General features: G+C 34.8%; 1 protein-coding gene across 1 annotated transcript; it reads right to left on the reverse strand.

The window, feature by feature from the left end:
* Nucleotides 1-71: 71 nt before the first annotated feature.
* LOC307166960 (NLR family CARD domain-containing protein 3-like) lies at nt 72-14,039 on the reverse strand. Its single transcript, XM_079885775.1, has 12 exons — nt 13,965-14,039; nt 11,130-11,222; nt 10,903-11,007; nt 10,013-10,105; nt 6,989-8,734; nt 6,693-6,866; nt 5,041-5,202; nt 4,779-4,952; nt 4,507-4,680; nt 1,774-1,947; nt 1,491-1,664; nt 72-1,212 (listed from the first exon to the last, which is right to left on the reverse strand). The coding sequence occupies exons 2-12, from the start codon at nt 11,165-11,167 to the stop codon at nt 1,140-1,142; spliced, it is 3,087 nt and encodes a 1,028-aa protein (XP_079741901.1). The 5' UTR covers nt 11,168-11,222; nt 13,965-14,039; the 3' UTR covers nt 72-1,139.
* Nucleotides 14,040-14,725: the final 686 nt, after the last annotated feature.

Genomic DNA, 14,725 nt, shown 5'->3' on the forward strand with positions numbered 1-14,725 from the left:
AAATCCCTTGCCTGGGGTTTCCCCAGCCAAGACACATAACAGCTTCAAAAAAAAAAAAAAATCAAGTGGGTGATATTATGTATTTTATGATGTGTAAGTATCTTGACCTTGTTCACCACAAACCTTATTTTAGCCATTTAACCAAAACCCCATTCAAAATTGGCACATTAACTTCAGGACGATGGAGCCAGAAGTGCTAAAATGTTAACTTGCTTATGTTATTCATAATGTCCTCTGTCAAGGAAACCAGGACGGAGTTGTTAAAGATATGAAATGATGTATTGGCAAAACAATGGGTTTTTATTTATCAATACACTTTTAGGTTTCAGAACTTTTTTTTCAGAAGATATATTTTTTTTTTAACTAAAAAATATTTTATAAAGATGATTCTCAACTACGTTATCAAATATATAACAATGAATTGATGTACCATTTTAGTTTATGCAATATGTGGGTAAAATGGCCATAAATGTGTAGCCAAACGCTCTTTTTAGCACCACTCACTGGACATTTCACTTTGAAACGTGCACGATGCAACGTATTTTGCAAAAATGTTGCCACAGGTATGTTTTTCCAATGAGCCTGGGCTGTGTAAAAACATTGACTTTATATTTGATTCTCACCCTTATTGCATTGAGGGCATGACGCACATTTAGGCCTTCACCTAAATGAATAAAGATATGAATTTAATTCACTATACGTAACAGCAAAATATGACATTAGAATTTGAGTTTATAGGACAATATTATTGAAATGTTGAAACCAAAACAAGTAACTAACCACAGAAAAAAAAAACACAAAAAAACAAATTTCTATAACTCAAAAACATTACCCTTGTAATACATTAATCTTCACGTATGCCCTTCAGTATATTCATTCATTAACATATGCATTTGTAAATTGTGCTAACTGAAAGCTATTTAAGTTATGTATTGCTAGAGGAGCTCAAATCTATCATGTCACTTTTGTCTCTCTTTTATGAATGTAAATATTTAAAAAGTGCTACTTCATAATGGATTGTTTTAAAGGAAAATAATGAATGCTGAAAAATTCAGTGCTGATTCTTCTGACCAATGTGAATCTTTCTCAACTTGTGTCAGATATACAAGTATTAGTTTCTGTATAAATGTGCAGCAGGATCATTGTTGCTCCTGAGAAGTGTCAGGATCATTATTGTTTTCTGTGAAAGATACAGATCTCCCAATGGATAAACTGAAAGAAAAGACAAAGACGTGTGACAAAGTGACAAATAAATTACATCTCTACTATATATAAAATTAATATTGAGTGTACAGGTCAATAGATTTTTTGCAAATAACTACTTTAATTTCAGTCTTGTTCCTTATACTAAGTTGTACTATGGCTTAAGAAAAGACTTGTTTGTATGTACTAGTAGGGTACTTTTTTTTAATGTTTTTGAGCTTGAAAATATGACTCACCATCCACTAAAAATGTTTTGAATTACATGTGGTTGAGTAAAAGAAACTCACTTGACTTTATTCAGTTTATTATTTGGAAGAGCCTGAAGAGCTGAGAGCTGCTCCTTTGTTGACGTTCCTATTTCATTCCCAGATAGATGCAGCTTACTCAAGTGTGAGGGGTTTGCCGTCAGAGCAGAAATCAGAGCAGCACAACCTTCATCTCTGACACCACAATCATTCAACCTGCAGAGGCAACAAAGACACATCTTCTCTGTTCAGGATACACAAGTCATTGACAGAATTGTGATTCCTGAGTTTGACTTGCAAAGTAATTTAATCACTGTGACTCTACCCTAGTGTCTCTAGTTTACAGTGGGGATTCTCCAGTGCAGTAGACAGCAGCTTCACCCCTGAATCTCCTATGACGTTGCTAGATAGATTCAGCTCTTTCAGCTGTAATAGGTTTGATGTCAGAGCCGAAGCCAAAGCAGCGCAGCCTTCATGAGTGATACCACAATCAGTCAGCCTGCATAGAGAAAAACAATACTATTAATCAGTGTAGAAAATACACATCATGTACTATTGTTGAGCGGGCACCAGTGACAGTCCTCTGTAAGTTTAGTGGTATGATTGATTTTCATTTTGTGTACATGGGGACCTGGTTTAAAATCCCAACTTAACCCTCTGAGGTCGACAAACGCGCGGGCGCGTTTTGCTGGATTTTCTCCACATTGTAGCACTATAAACTTAAATAACTCCGTCATTTATGGTCATACAGAAAAAAGAAATATAAAAAAAGAATATGTGATAATACTCCTTTTGTATGTGTCCTCTTACAATCAAATCAAAACATTGTGCTATTGTAAAATAAAGAAAATAAACAGGGTGTGCGTTCTGCCTCTCCGTTGCGGTGAACTTTTTTTTCTTGAGCACGTCTATAAACTGAAACAAAACTCAGCGAATACTTGTCACACATTTATGAGCCATATACCTTTATAAACATTTAAGTGTGTACTTTTACATGATCGGATTCAAACTGAAAACAAATATTCTCTGTTTAAGTAATTTGTATAAAACCAACAAGATGTCCAGCTTCTCAAACGCTTGCTCATTACAGTTAATTTGGCCACGCCCACTCGCGCAAAAGATATTCACATGCAAATCTCCACATGGAACGCGAACTCGCTCATTACCTCAACAACAAAACACTTCACTTCACTTTTCGTCGAGTTTGAAAGACGTGCCTGAGCTTACATTGGATTTAGGCTACCTCAGAAGAAGAAGAACGCGATTTGAAGACAAGAAAGATGTAAGGTAAGAAATTCTTACATATTAGTTTGTTATTGTTGCATAAATGTCACGTTGCAGTTGAACTGTTGCTAGATATATGGGGAATATTATAATATTTAGACCCGTGTTTACTGTTACTGTGTTTGTGGATATCTGCTCAAACGTAGATATGTATATGGTAACCATAATGTTTTATATTTGAGCGCGATCGCGTTTGAATGTATCATATTTTGCAGCGCGATCGCGTTTGAATGTATCATATTTTGTATAGCGATCGCGTTTGAATGTATCATATTTTGCAGCGCGATCGCGTTTGAATGTACTGTATCATATTTTGGATGAAAGCAAAACAAACCAAACGGCTTCATGTTTTTATTATTATCTCATTTCATATCATCATAACGGATGGAAACATTTGAAGTAACATGATAATCAATATATTTTTCTCTAGCTTAGTTGTTACTGAAATCTTTTGGAATATTTATACTGCTATAGGTTATTTATTGTTATTATTATTTTATCCGGCACTGCGCATATACCTTATGCCTACAAGGCACAACAAACCTGGTGTTCATTATATTATATATTGTTGGAAACATTTGTGTGTGTGTGTGTGTGTGTGTGTGTGTGTGTGTATTCTGTGAATTTTAAAAAGGAATTTTAAAAAGCAATTTTAACCAGAAAAATCTAATATTTATTTCCAAAATCGTGCAGGCCTTTCTCTTGATATCAGTATGTTCACTTTTTTTTTTTCAGGGCCCAGATGCCACTGAGGACTTCAACATTCACATGAGTCTCTGTACGTGAACATGGTAAAGTGAAAATCTTGGAAATGAAAGGTATGTACAATGTTTTTAGGAATGGCACAAAGGTCTCTGTCTTTGAAGTGCTTTTTTGGCATTTGTTGTGTATCTTTGGATTATGTTGTGTTGTAAATAAATCCAAACAATTTAAAAGCCATTCTTTTTTAAATCTCCTCATTTACAGTATTGTGCAAGGTTGCTCAGAATGACAGGGCCTGATAGCTCCTAATAGGGCCGCTAGGGGAGGTTCTTTGTCTTTCTCAGGTGTGAAAAGCTTACATATTAATGAGCTCTTTTCACACAAAACACGTCATAAAATTTTTTAATCAAAATATTGTCTTATCTGAATGAGCAGTCAGGGTGATTTTCACATAGTTTTGCAGCAAATATTCTAGGCTACGTCATACAATTTTCAAAAGTCTTGTGAAGAAATAATCAGTATGGGTTTCATGGCCTTATTTCAGTGAGAATTTTTTTTTGTATTTTCACAAACCACGCATAAATGTCATTATCTCAAAACTACAAACTTTTACATACATGCTGCTGATATATTATTGTAGCAGAGTTTGTGCTGAATACAGTGTAATTAGACTTTAGCCATGAAAATGTCACAAGTAACAGAAATAACCAGAAATGTCAGAGCATGTCAGAACACCTCCAGGGCCCAGAAAACAGCTCAGACCTCAGAGGGTTAATATATGCATTTTTGTTAACACAGTGTCCTTGTTAAACTTTACATGTAGCTACTATAGTAATAACTATAAATTATGCAAAATTACATGCAACTAACCCTAAAACAAATCCTAATTCTAAACCTATAGTAAGAACAAATGTAGTTAATTAATATTACTCAATATGTATAATTGTAAAATAGACACCTTAAAAGAAAATGTAACCTATTTTTTGTTTGTATTCCCATCTAATAATAATATAACAATTAAATACAATATTAAATAAAATATTCAATGTATGACTCAGGAACGTTTTCTTACCACAGTTGTTCAAGTCCAAAAGGAGGACATTTTGGTCCATTAGCAAGAAACTTAATTCCAGAATCTCCCAGTTTATTCTCTGACAGATCCAGCTCTTTCATGTGTGAGGGGTTTGATCTCAGAGCTGAAACCAGAGCTGCACAACCTTCATCTGCGAGACCACACTCCTTCAGCCTACAGAGAGAACAATGAATGACACATCCTTCACTCGTTTCATTCACGATACAATTGGTTCAACAGTAACAACCTTAGCAGACAAGATGAGATCTTACTTCAGAACCTTCAGCTGACACTCAGGATTCTTTAGAGTGGCATACAGAAGCTTCGCTCCCAGATCTCGTACACTGTTTCTAGTCAGATCCAGCTCTCTCAGGTGTGAGGGGTTTGATGCCAGAGCTGAAGCCAGAGCAGCACAACCTTCTTCTGTGATACCACAATCCCTCAGCCTGCAGACGGAACAATGACACTTATTTGTATAGGTGTATTGAGAATAGACTTAAGTATTCCATATGCTAATGCACAACCAAATCATACTTCAGTTTCTGTATTGTACGGAGAGAATCAGAAAGACACTTCACTCCTCTATCTCCTAGTTTATTAAATGACAAATCCAGATGTTTCAGTTGTGAGGGGCTTGATCTCAGAGCTGAGGCCAGAGAAGCACAACCTTCATCTGTGACACGACAGTCATTCAGCCTGCAGAGAGAACAATAAATAATTCTGTCTCAGTTAACACACCAGAGCAAAGGCTTCTTCATGAATAGGTAATCACAACCTACTTACATTTAAATATTTGCTTTGATATATTTAATGTGAATGACACATGAAGGCCGGTCTGTCTGTGATTAGGTTGGGGCTAAGACTTAGATGATGATTTTGGTCTAAAAGACTTATTTCAGTCTGGACACCACTATTTACAAATGGTTTATATCATAATTATATGTGACCCTGGACCACAAAACCAATCACATGGGTAATTTTTTTGAAATTGAGATTTATAAATAAGCTTTCCATTGATGTATGGTTTGTTAGGATAGGACAGTATTTGGCTGAGAACTATTTGAAAATCTGGAATCTGAGGGTGCAAAAAGATTTAAACATTGAGAAAATCGCCCTTTAAAGTTGTCCGTTTGTGTTCGCAAGCATCCACTCACAAAAATAAATGTTTGATATATTTACGGTAGGAAATTTACAAAATATCTTCATGGAACATGATCTTTACTTAGTATACTAATGATTTTTGGCATAAAAGACAATTCGATCATTTTGACCGTACAATGTATTGTTGGCTATTGCCACAAATATACCCGTGCTACTTGTGACTGGTTTTGTGATCCACAGTCACATATTGTAAATATATTTGTACAGTTAGACTGACTATTATAAAGATATTTTTGAGTCCTTAACCTCACCCTACCCTAAAAACAGGCCAGTAAACACTGTAGATGACAATCATTTTAGATACAATATAGCAGGGATCTCAAACAGGACTTGACATTAACTTTTGTTCTTACCAGCCTCTGTGGCTAGTGGTTTTCCAAAGTTGCTAGCCATTCAGCATTTTCAATAGCCACAATTTTGACATTAATACCATGGGGAAAAACTACTATATATAAATTTCTATTATCTCATAATTTGGCTGCAGGTATTTGTCACTTTAAGACCTGACACACGTATCCATTATACTGTTACACATGCGTTAAAACGTGAATTCTCGCCAAAACCGGAATTTTGGCATTATTTTGTGTGTATTTGACTGTTTAAGCATTGTAAGTAGCGAAAAATAACAATTTAGTCCTGAGAGGTGGCTTAATTCCCAAAGCGGGAATTGCTGGAATTAATACAATTATGAATTTTAAAATTAAAATAATCTTATGCCGAAATTCAAGCTCTGTAACACCAACAATATTCATCCAGATCAAATGAAACAAGTGAGTGAGTGAATGCATTACACGCCACTGCTGAAATAATGTCAAGCCCTGCTCTCCAAACCATGCTCCTGGAGAGCTTTATTTATTGTAGACTTCGTTTCCAACCCTGCTCCAACAGATTTTATGGTTCAGGTGTGTTTGATTTGATTGTAGCTATCCTGGAACATGGTTGGAGACCCCTACATATATATTATATAGATAGTATTATACAAATATTTTAGGCATAAGCATCATAGTAATAACACAAACCATTACCTCAGTATCTCTAGTATGCAATGAGAACTTCCCAGTCCTTCAGAGAGCAGTTTCACTCCTGCATCCTTTAGTTCATTTCCATTCAGATTCAATTCCTTTATACATGAATACTCAGAGGCGAGAGCTATGGCCAGAGGAGAGCAGCACTTTGTTTTCAGTTCACAATGAGCAACGCTGTAAAAAGTATTAACATTGACAGAAGATTTTATTTAACAATAAATCATAATTGATTTAAACAACAATAAAAAAGACAATCTGAAACATGACAATTTAAATGTATTGTCATTTTAACATACAAAACTGATTTGGACGCTTTAAGGACAGGTACAAGATGCTGAAGAACTTGCTCCATTTTTGGACAGTTGGTTCTCCAGCTATATTTCTTCAACTCAAACACATCCAAGTTCTCTGAAGTCAGAAGAACAAACACCACAGCTGACCATTGTAAGGGGGTAATTTTGACTGTGGTAAGAGCTCTACAGTTGAGATAACGCTGGATTTGTTCCACTAGTGCACTGTCACCCAGATCACTGAGGCAGTGGAACAGATTGATGAATTTCTCTGGAGTTGGATGTTCCTCTATCTTCTTCTTGATGTATTTGACTGTTTCCTGCAAATTGTGGTTCCTGCTTTCTGTCTGTGTCAGAAGAACTTTTAAGAGCGTATGATTGGACTCAAGGGAAAAGCCCAGAAGGAAGCGAAGAAATAGGCCCAGGTGTCCATTTTGACTTTCTAAGGTCTTATCGACAGCTCTCTGATGCAGGTCAAATATTGGGACCTGTTTATGTGTTGATTCAGTCATCTGGACAAACACATTTATGTTCCGGGTTATGAAGGTGTGATGCACAAACAGCGCAGCAAGATGTTCCTGAATGCTGAGGTGAACAAAGCAGTAAACTTTCTTCTGACACAGACCAAACTCCTCTCTGAAGATCTGAGTGCACAATCCTGAGAACACTGATGCTTCTGTCACGTCAATGCCACACTCTCTCAGATCTTCTTCATAGAAGATCACATAGTGTTTTATAAGCTGTTGAAAAGCCAGTTTCCCCAGTTTTAGGATCATGTTTTCATCTGTCACTTTCTTCTCATAGTCCTTCTCGTGTTTGATGTTGGTTTGAAGGATCAGGAAGTGTGTGTACATTTGAGTGAGAGTCTTGGGAATCTCTCCACTCTCTGCTCCACTCAGCATCTTCTCTAGAACAGTGGCTGAGATCCAGCAGAACACTGGGATGTGGCACATGGTGTAGAGGCTCCTCGATGACTTCAGGTGTGAGATGATTTCATTGGCCAGACTCTGATCAGTGATTCTCTTCCTGAAGTATTCCTCCTTCTGTGGGTCATTAAAGCCTCGTACCTCTGTCACTCGATGAACACACTCAGAGGGGATGAGATCAGATGCTGCTGGTCTGGAGGTGATCCAGATGAGAGCAGAGGGAAGCAGATTCCCCAAAATGAGGTTCGTCAGCAGCACGTCCACCGAAGCGGATTCAGTCACATCACACAACCTCACGTTGTTCTGAAAATCCAGAGACAGACGGCACTCATCCAAACCATCAAAGATGAACAACACTTTATATTTATCACTGAAAATGTCAATTTCCATAGTTTCATGGAAAAAAACATGGAGAAGATCTGAAAGACTGAGTTTGTCCTTTTTCAAATTGAGCTCTCTGAAAGGAAGTGGAAATATGAGGAAGATGTCCTGATTCGCTTTCCCTTCAGCCCAGTCTAGAACGAACTTCTGCACAGAAACTGTTTTTCCAATGCCAGCAAATCCTTTAGTCAGCACAGTTCTGATGGGTTGGTTTTGTCCTGGTAAGGGTTTGAAGATGTCATTGCGGTTGATTGGGGTGTCAGCTGTAGCTGCTCTCTTAGCTGCCGTTTCAATCTGTCTGATCTCATATTCATCATTAAACTCTCTTCCTTCTGTGATGTAGAGCTCAGTGTAGATCTCATTCAATAGTTGTGGGTTTCCCTGCTTTGTTATTCCCTCATGTAGATGTTGAAACTTCTTCCGCAGCTTTGTTTTAAGTTTAAGCCTGTAGAATTAAGAAATAGTTACACATATCATTGGTAAATGTTCACATAGCTTTAAACAGATTCAGATATTACTTTAATGCAACTTAAAGGGGTTTAAGTTAAAACATGGGTTTGAAGTGTGAATTGTTTTAGTGGGGTCAAAGGACATGCTACCAAGTGAGGTTTATTTGTTAGGGTTTTTGTGTGTTTGTGTGTGTGTGTGTGTGTGTGTGTGTGTGTGTGTGTGTGTGTGTGTGTGTGTGTGTGTGTGTGTGTGTGCAAAAATGGTCTTTTGTGGCAAAGTTGGCCAGGTTTTTCCTATCAGTCATTCTTAGAGTACATTTTCCAAATGGCTCTTGATTCTAACTTGTACTTGGCCTTATAAAAATTTACATAGTTCTTGTATTTGTTTAAGCATTTGTTATAATTTAAGCATTTGTTACAATGTGTTTAAGCATTTGTTACAACAAGGCATTTGTTACCTTATAGGTAAGACCATTGATGGCTCCTTGTTACTATGCTTAGGAATCTTTTTTCTTTTTCTTATTAATCTATAGCATGTGTTATGAAAAATAGCAACCTACACATTTCGATATTCATTGGTAGCCTGATTCTAAATATGTTTCCATTACCATGGTACTAATATTGTATATTTGTATAGGCTGGTATATATATAATATTGGGTTGCACTTGCTATTTTGGTTATTGGGGGGTTCAGCTCGTGCAGTCCTTAGCAGAGATTTTAATTCCTTACAGAAATACAAAATAGATTTGGCAACGTTTTTGTGATTTTGATCATTGGCAATTATCATTGATTTTTATGATAATTAAAAGTAACAAAATATCTTATGTTCCCCAAACATGAAGGTGAATAAATGCTGACAAAAAGTTAAAAGAAATTGGGAAAACTAACCCTTTAATAGAGATTCAGATGTGATTTTAATAAAATTACATAAGTAATTTAATGTCTAAAAACAGTAATAAATAAATGATCACCATAAAAAAACATTTTTATGATTAAAAATTCTAATATTAGGTGTGATTAACACTAATACAAAATATGATTAATTACAGAAAACAATTAATTTGTTAATCAATTGATTCACACCGCCCTAATTTCTTTATCTATTTGGACAAGTGTGTCCACAAAACTTGCGTTAAATATATATCTAGTTTTTAGGGTATTTTAGCCTTTATTTTGACTGGATAGGACAATGAGAGATTATAATATTGATTATAATAAAAAGGGTTTTCTTTTGACCAGTGACACAAAATGACTGTCCAATCCATAAATTTACCTGTCTTCTGAAGTGCTGTCACCTTTGAATCCATCATGCGTTGAAGCGCCACCACTCATTAACACACAGCTGTCATCTGGTGATATTTTAGGCCTGTAACAATGCATATTTTACTTCATATGCAATAAAACAACAACAACAACAACTTTTAGGAACATTTAAGAAAAATGTCCATTTGCAGAATAACTTATTATAGCAGCCATTTGATTTTCTGACAGAAATATCTGCAAATGTTATAACGTGTAATTTTGATCATTGATTATAAATATTGTCTGTCATTTTTAAAAAGTGAAAATGGCAGATCTTTTGACGTGTCACTACTGACTGTGTCTGATCTCTTCTGCCTGTAACTGAGAGCAGATTATACTATAACAGTAAATAATAAAAAATGGTCTGTTAAGAATAACAGTGAAAATAAGTAAAATTACACATCACTTGCATTGTAAGCTTAATACAAATTCAGATGATTTACACGTCACACCACGTCAATTTAAATCTTCGATTTAATGCATTCTAAGATTTGCAAAGTAGTTTATAAAATAAAATGGTAAAGAGCATCATCATAAATATATTTAGTATTATACATTTTATTATGTGTGATCAATTGCATCTAACAGAGTTTATTGTGATTAATCACAAAAAAATGATTGATTCACAGTCATAATTCCTTTAGATATTTGGATATTTGTCTCCACAAAACTTGAGTTAAATGAACTTTTTTATATTAATTTGACAGGACAGTTTATAGAGAGACAGGAAATGAAAACGAGACAGCATTTGGGAAAACAGAGGCCATTTGATTTTCTGAGAGAAATATTGCAAAGATTGTGCAAATTTATGTGTAACTTTAATCAGTGACACAAAATGAGCGTCCTCATCTATAAATGTACCTGTCTTCAGAAGGGCGGTCACCTTTAAAATCAATATCGTGTTGCTTTGATGCGTTACTCTTCAGGGACACACAGCTGGGCACATGTGAGTCTGATGTTTTTTGCCTGTAACAGTGCAAATTTGACTTAATTTACAACAATAAAAACAACAACAACAACAATTATCTGTTCAGAATAAACTAATGATTAACAAATGTAAAAGTTTTTTCTTGAATTTGTATGCTTACTTGAGTGTAGGAGTTACACTTTGCAGTGGAGGATCCATTGATGTTTACTCCTTGGTTCTGTAAATCTCATCCACTCTTATTGGGTTTACCGAACTATTAAGAGTTTCAATTAGAAAAGTATTAACTAGAAAAATATTTTATATACAGCAGTAATTCAAAATACATCGATAAAATATCTAATTTTAAATCCATATTAAAACAATTTAATATATAAACATGTATCTAAATATAGATGAATTATGAGATAAATTATGAGGAAAAACAAGGACCATGTAGTGCAATTAAAGCAAAGCGAATAAAAAAGACATGGACTTGGATGCAGCAATAATCTATAGGTTTATATTCTGCAAGCATATTCAAATTTAGTCTCTCTCTCTCTCTCTCTCTCTCTCTCTCTCTCTCTCTCTCTCTCTCTCTCTCTAACACACACACACACACACACACACACACACACACACACACACACACAAATATATTATTATGGTAACACTTTACAATTTATTAGTTAACATGAACTAAGAATGAACAATACTTCTTCAGCATTTATTCATCTTAGTTAATGTTAATTTCAACATTTACTAATACATTATCGAAATCAAATGTTGTATTTGTTAACATGAGTTAATGCAAACTAACATGAACAATGAACAGCTGGATTTTTATTAGCTAACATCAGGGACGTGCACAGACATTTTGAGGGGCAGGGGCTCAAGTGAAATAAAGGGCACTTCTCATAATTCCGTATTTTTTTTCTTTTTTTAAACAAAAAAGTATATATATTAACGCAACTCTGACTTCCTTTTTAAAAAAATAATTTAAAAAGTTAATTAATTTTATCTTCCTCAAACTCATGCAATTGTTTCATTTTCAAAAGATGTCTACAAAATAATCAGTTCACACAGAAACCATGGTCTCCTTAGTATTCACTAGGTTTATAGAGCAGCAAAGGAAACCATTCCACAATGTGCATGTTTTGAAAACATTTTCAATGCTACTAGTTAGTATACTGTATATTTATTAATTGTTTAAATACTTTTTGTTTCACAAGCAAAATAACTTTTTAGCTTCACACAACCAAGCATCAGAATACTGAATTGCCTTAATGTTTTAATCAAATACATTAATATTATTATTGCTATGCATGTACACACACAGACACATAGGCTACACAATAACTGATGGTGACTGACATGGACTTAGTTTCACATTTGAGGAGCAGGGAGGACTGTATCATCAAATAAAACCTTCAAAATCCACATTTAGATGGAGTTTGTTTTAAACCTACTACACTCTTAAAAATATTCTGTGGCTTAGTAAATATTACAGAAATATTTAACTTTATTAACTTAATAAAATCTCTGAAAATCTTACTTGATTGTTTGAATTAAACTTACCAAAATAATTAAGTAAAAATTCAATAAAAGCCAATGTCATGTATGTATTTGTGGTTATATGGAATACTATTTTATAAAGGTTTAGAGGAAATAAAAAAAAAGTTAAATTACTCATAAATAAAAAGTTAATTTATAAATATTGTTATTTTTAATGTTTAATGTTAACTTATTTCTACTCAAGTTTTATTGATTAATGTACCAGATGCAGTTACTCAGATTTACTACATTTTTTAGATTGTATCCTCCATCTGTTTGCATCTGTAGATTTCTTCTAAATTCACCAATTTAGATTTCTAAATTTCAGGGGGAAAGACTCTTGATGTAAGTCATTAACTGGGGACGTTCTGTATGCAAATTAGGCGTCAACTAGTTAAAATGCGCACATTTGCATCTAATTGACAGGGCAATGCAGGTAAATAGGATAAACAAAATAACTAAAGCATATCACCTGGTGGTGATGTATGCTTATTTTATTACTAACTTATTTCATTACATGGCTTGGTTGAATTCCAATGTAGAATGCGGTCTGTTATTTCTTGATATCAGACCGCTGTGCGGAGTATAACAGACCGTTGCCATGAAAAACAGAGCGTTGCTATGGACTCTAACCGTAGAGACGGAGCGTACTATTTTCTTTAGCGGAAGCAATACAATCGGGTTTTAATCGGGAGAGAGGGAGCGCTTCAGAACTCCTGACCTGATATTTAGATATACTATTCTTCAATAAATATATTTGTTTGACAGGGAAGCTGTACGCAAACAGGAATATATATTATTTTTCAAAAAAAAAAAAAAAAAAAAGCACCCCAGAAAAAAGGGCACTTTCTCTCCAGGAATAAAAAGGGCAGGTGCTCAAGCCCCCTTTGATGTCTATGTGTGCACGTGCCTGGCTAACATTAACAAAAATGAATAAATACTGTAACAAATGTATTGCTCATCGTTAGTTCATGTAAATACATTAACTAATGTTAACAAATTATACCTTATTGTAAAGTGTAAAGTACCATTATTATTATTATAGCCTACAATTACCTTAAAAAAAACTAATTTAAAGACTGCTGTGCAATTAATGTGTTTATACTGGATTAATGCCAATGGCTTTCTTCCCACTTTGAACTGCCTCACAGCCTGTTGAACAGGTTTAACGCAAAAATCTACCAACACACCCTTGTTACAATTGTGAAACCAAAATTGTTTATGAATTGTGCTATTTTTGTATGTTGATGTTTTCAATTTTATTTTATAAGCCTAAATAAGCGCTTACAAAATAGACGAGATTTACTGTTGTGATACAGACATTTTATGTTCCCACATATTTGTTGAATGCTTATTCTAAGCGAAATCAACTTATCCTCTAAAGGCAACAGACATTTCACGTTCAAACACGTATTCTCTCAAAGTATTTATAATGTAATAAAATGAAAAAAAACCAACAACTTACAGTTCAAACGCCAAACCTCGCATTCTCCAGACGAAATCTTTAACACCCATAAAGGTAGATGTTGTTATAGTGACTGAGATCCTGCCTTGCTGGATGTGCAGCTTTAAATTTGGAGACGCCCTCATGAATGGAGGTGACGTATGTTACACCACAGTAGGTAGGCTTGTTTGAGATGAGCAAAATCTGCGATTTTGACTTGAAAAAGACTTGCTGACAACACAGCTTAATGCTCATTGGTTTAAATGACCGTGATGTATTGTTCTCTTTTAAAATGTTTGATTTTAAAACTCTGATATCATGTTTTATGTGTATAAATTATGTGTGAATATTCCCAAACTCTCTGACAGTGCGATCTTACAGTATATGTGATGTAATTTTTATAAAAATATATATATAAAAACACATGTATGTATTAAAGGAAAAAAATATTGATAAACACGTATTTGGAATGAGATTAAATAAGAAGTACTTTGGGTGTCTTTTTCATTATATTTATTTTCATATAAAAGCAACAGAATTTAAATTACATCCAGTTTTTAGCAACTCTGTGCACCAGCGTGAATCCCGTGAATCCCGCGATATCCATCTTTGATCTCGCAGGTGTCTGATTCACTACGAGAAGAAAACTGTCCGGCTTGCCTGTGCTTTTTTCACTCCTCCCCTCACTGCAGCCGCCTACTCTCGCATACATTTCAGGCGAGGCAAGGCGCATCTCAAACAAGCCTATTCACTCGGCCAACTGAGGTAACACTGTGGTAAAC

Source organism: Squalius cephalus (genome assembly GCF_949319135.1).
Source record: "Squalius cephalus genome assembly, chromosome: 11".
Classification (NCBI taxonomy): domain Eukaryota; kingdom Metazoa; phylum Chordata; class Actinopteri; order Cypriniformes; family Leuciscidae; genus Squalius; species Squalius cephalus.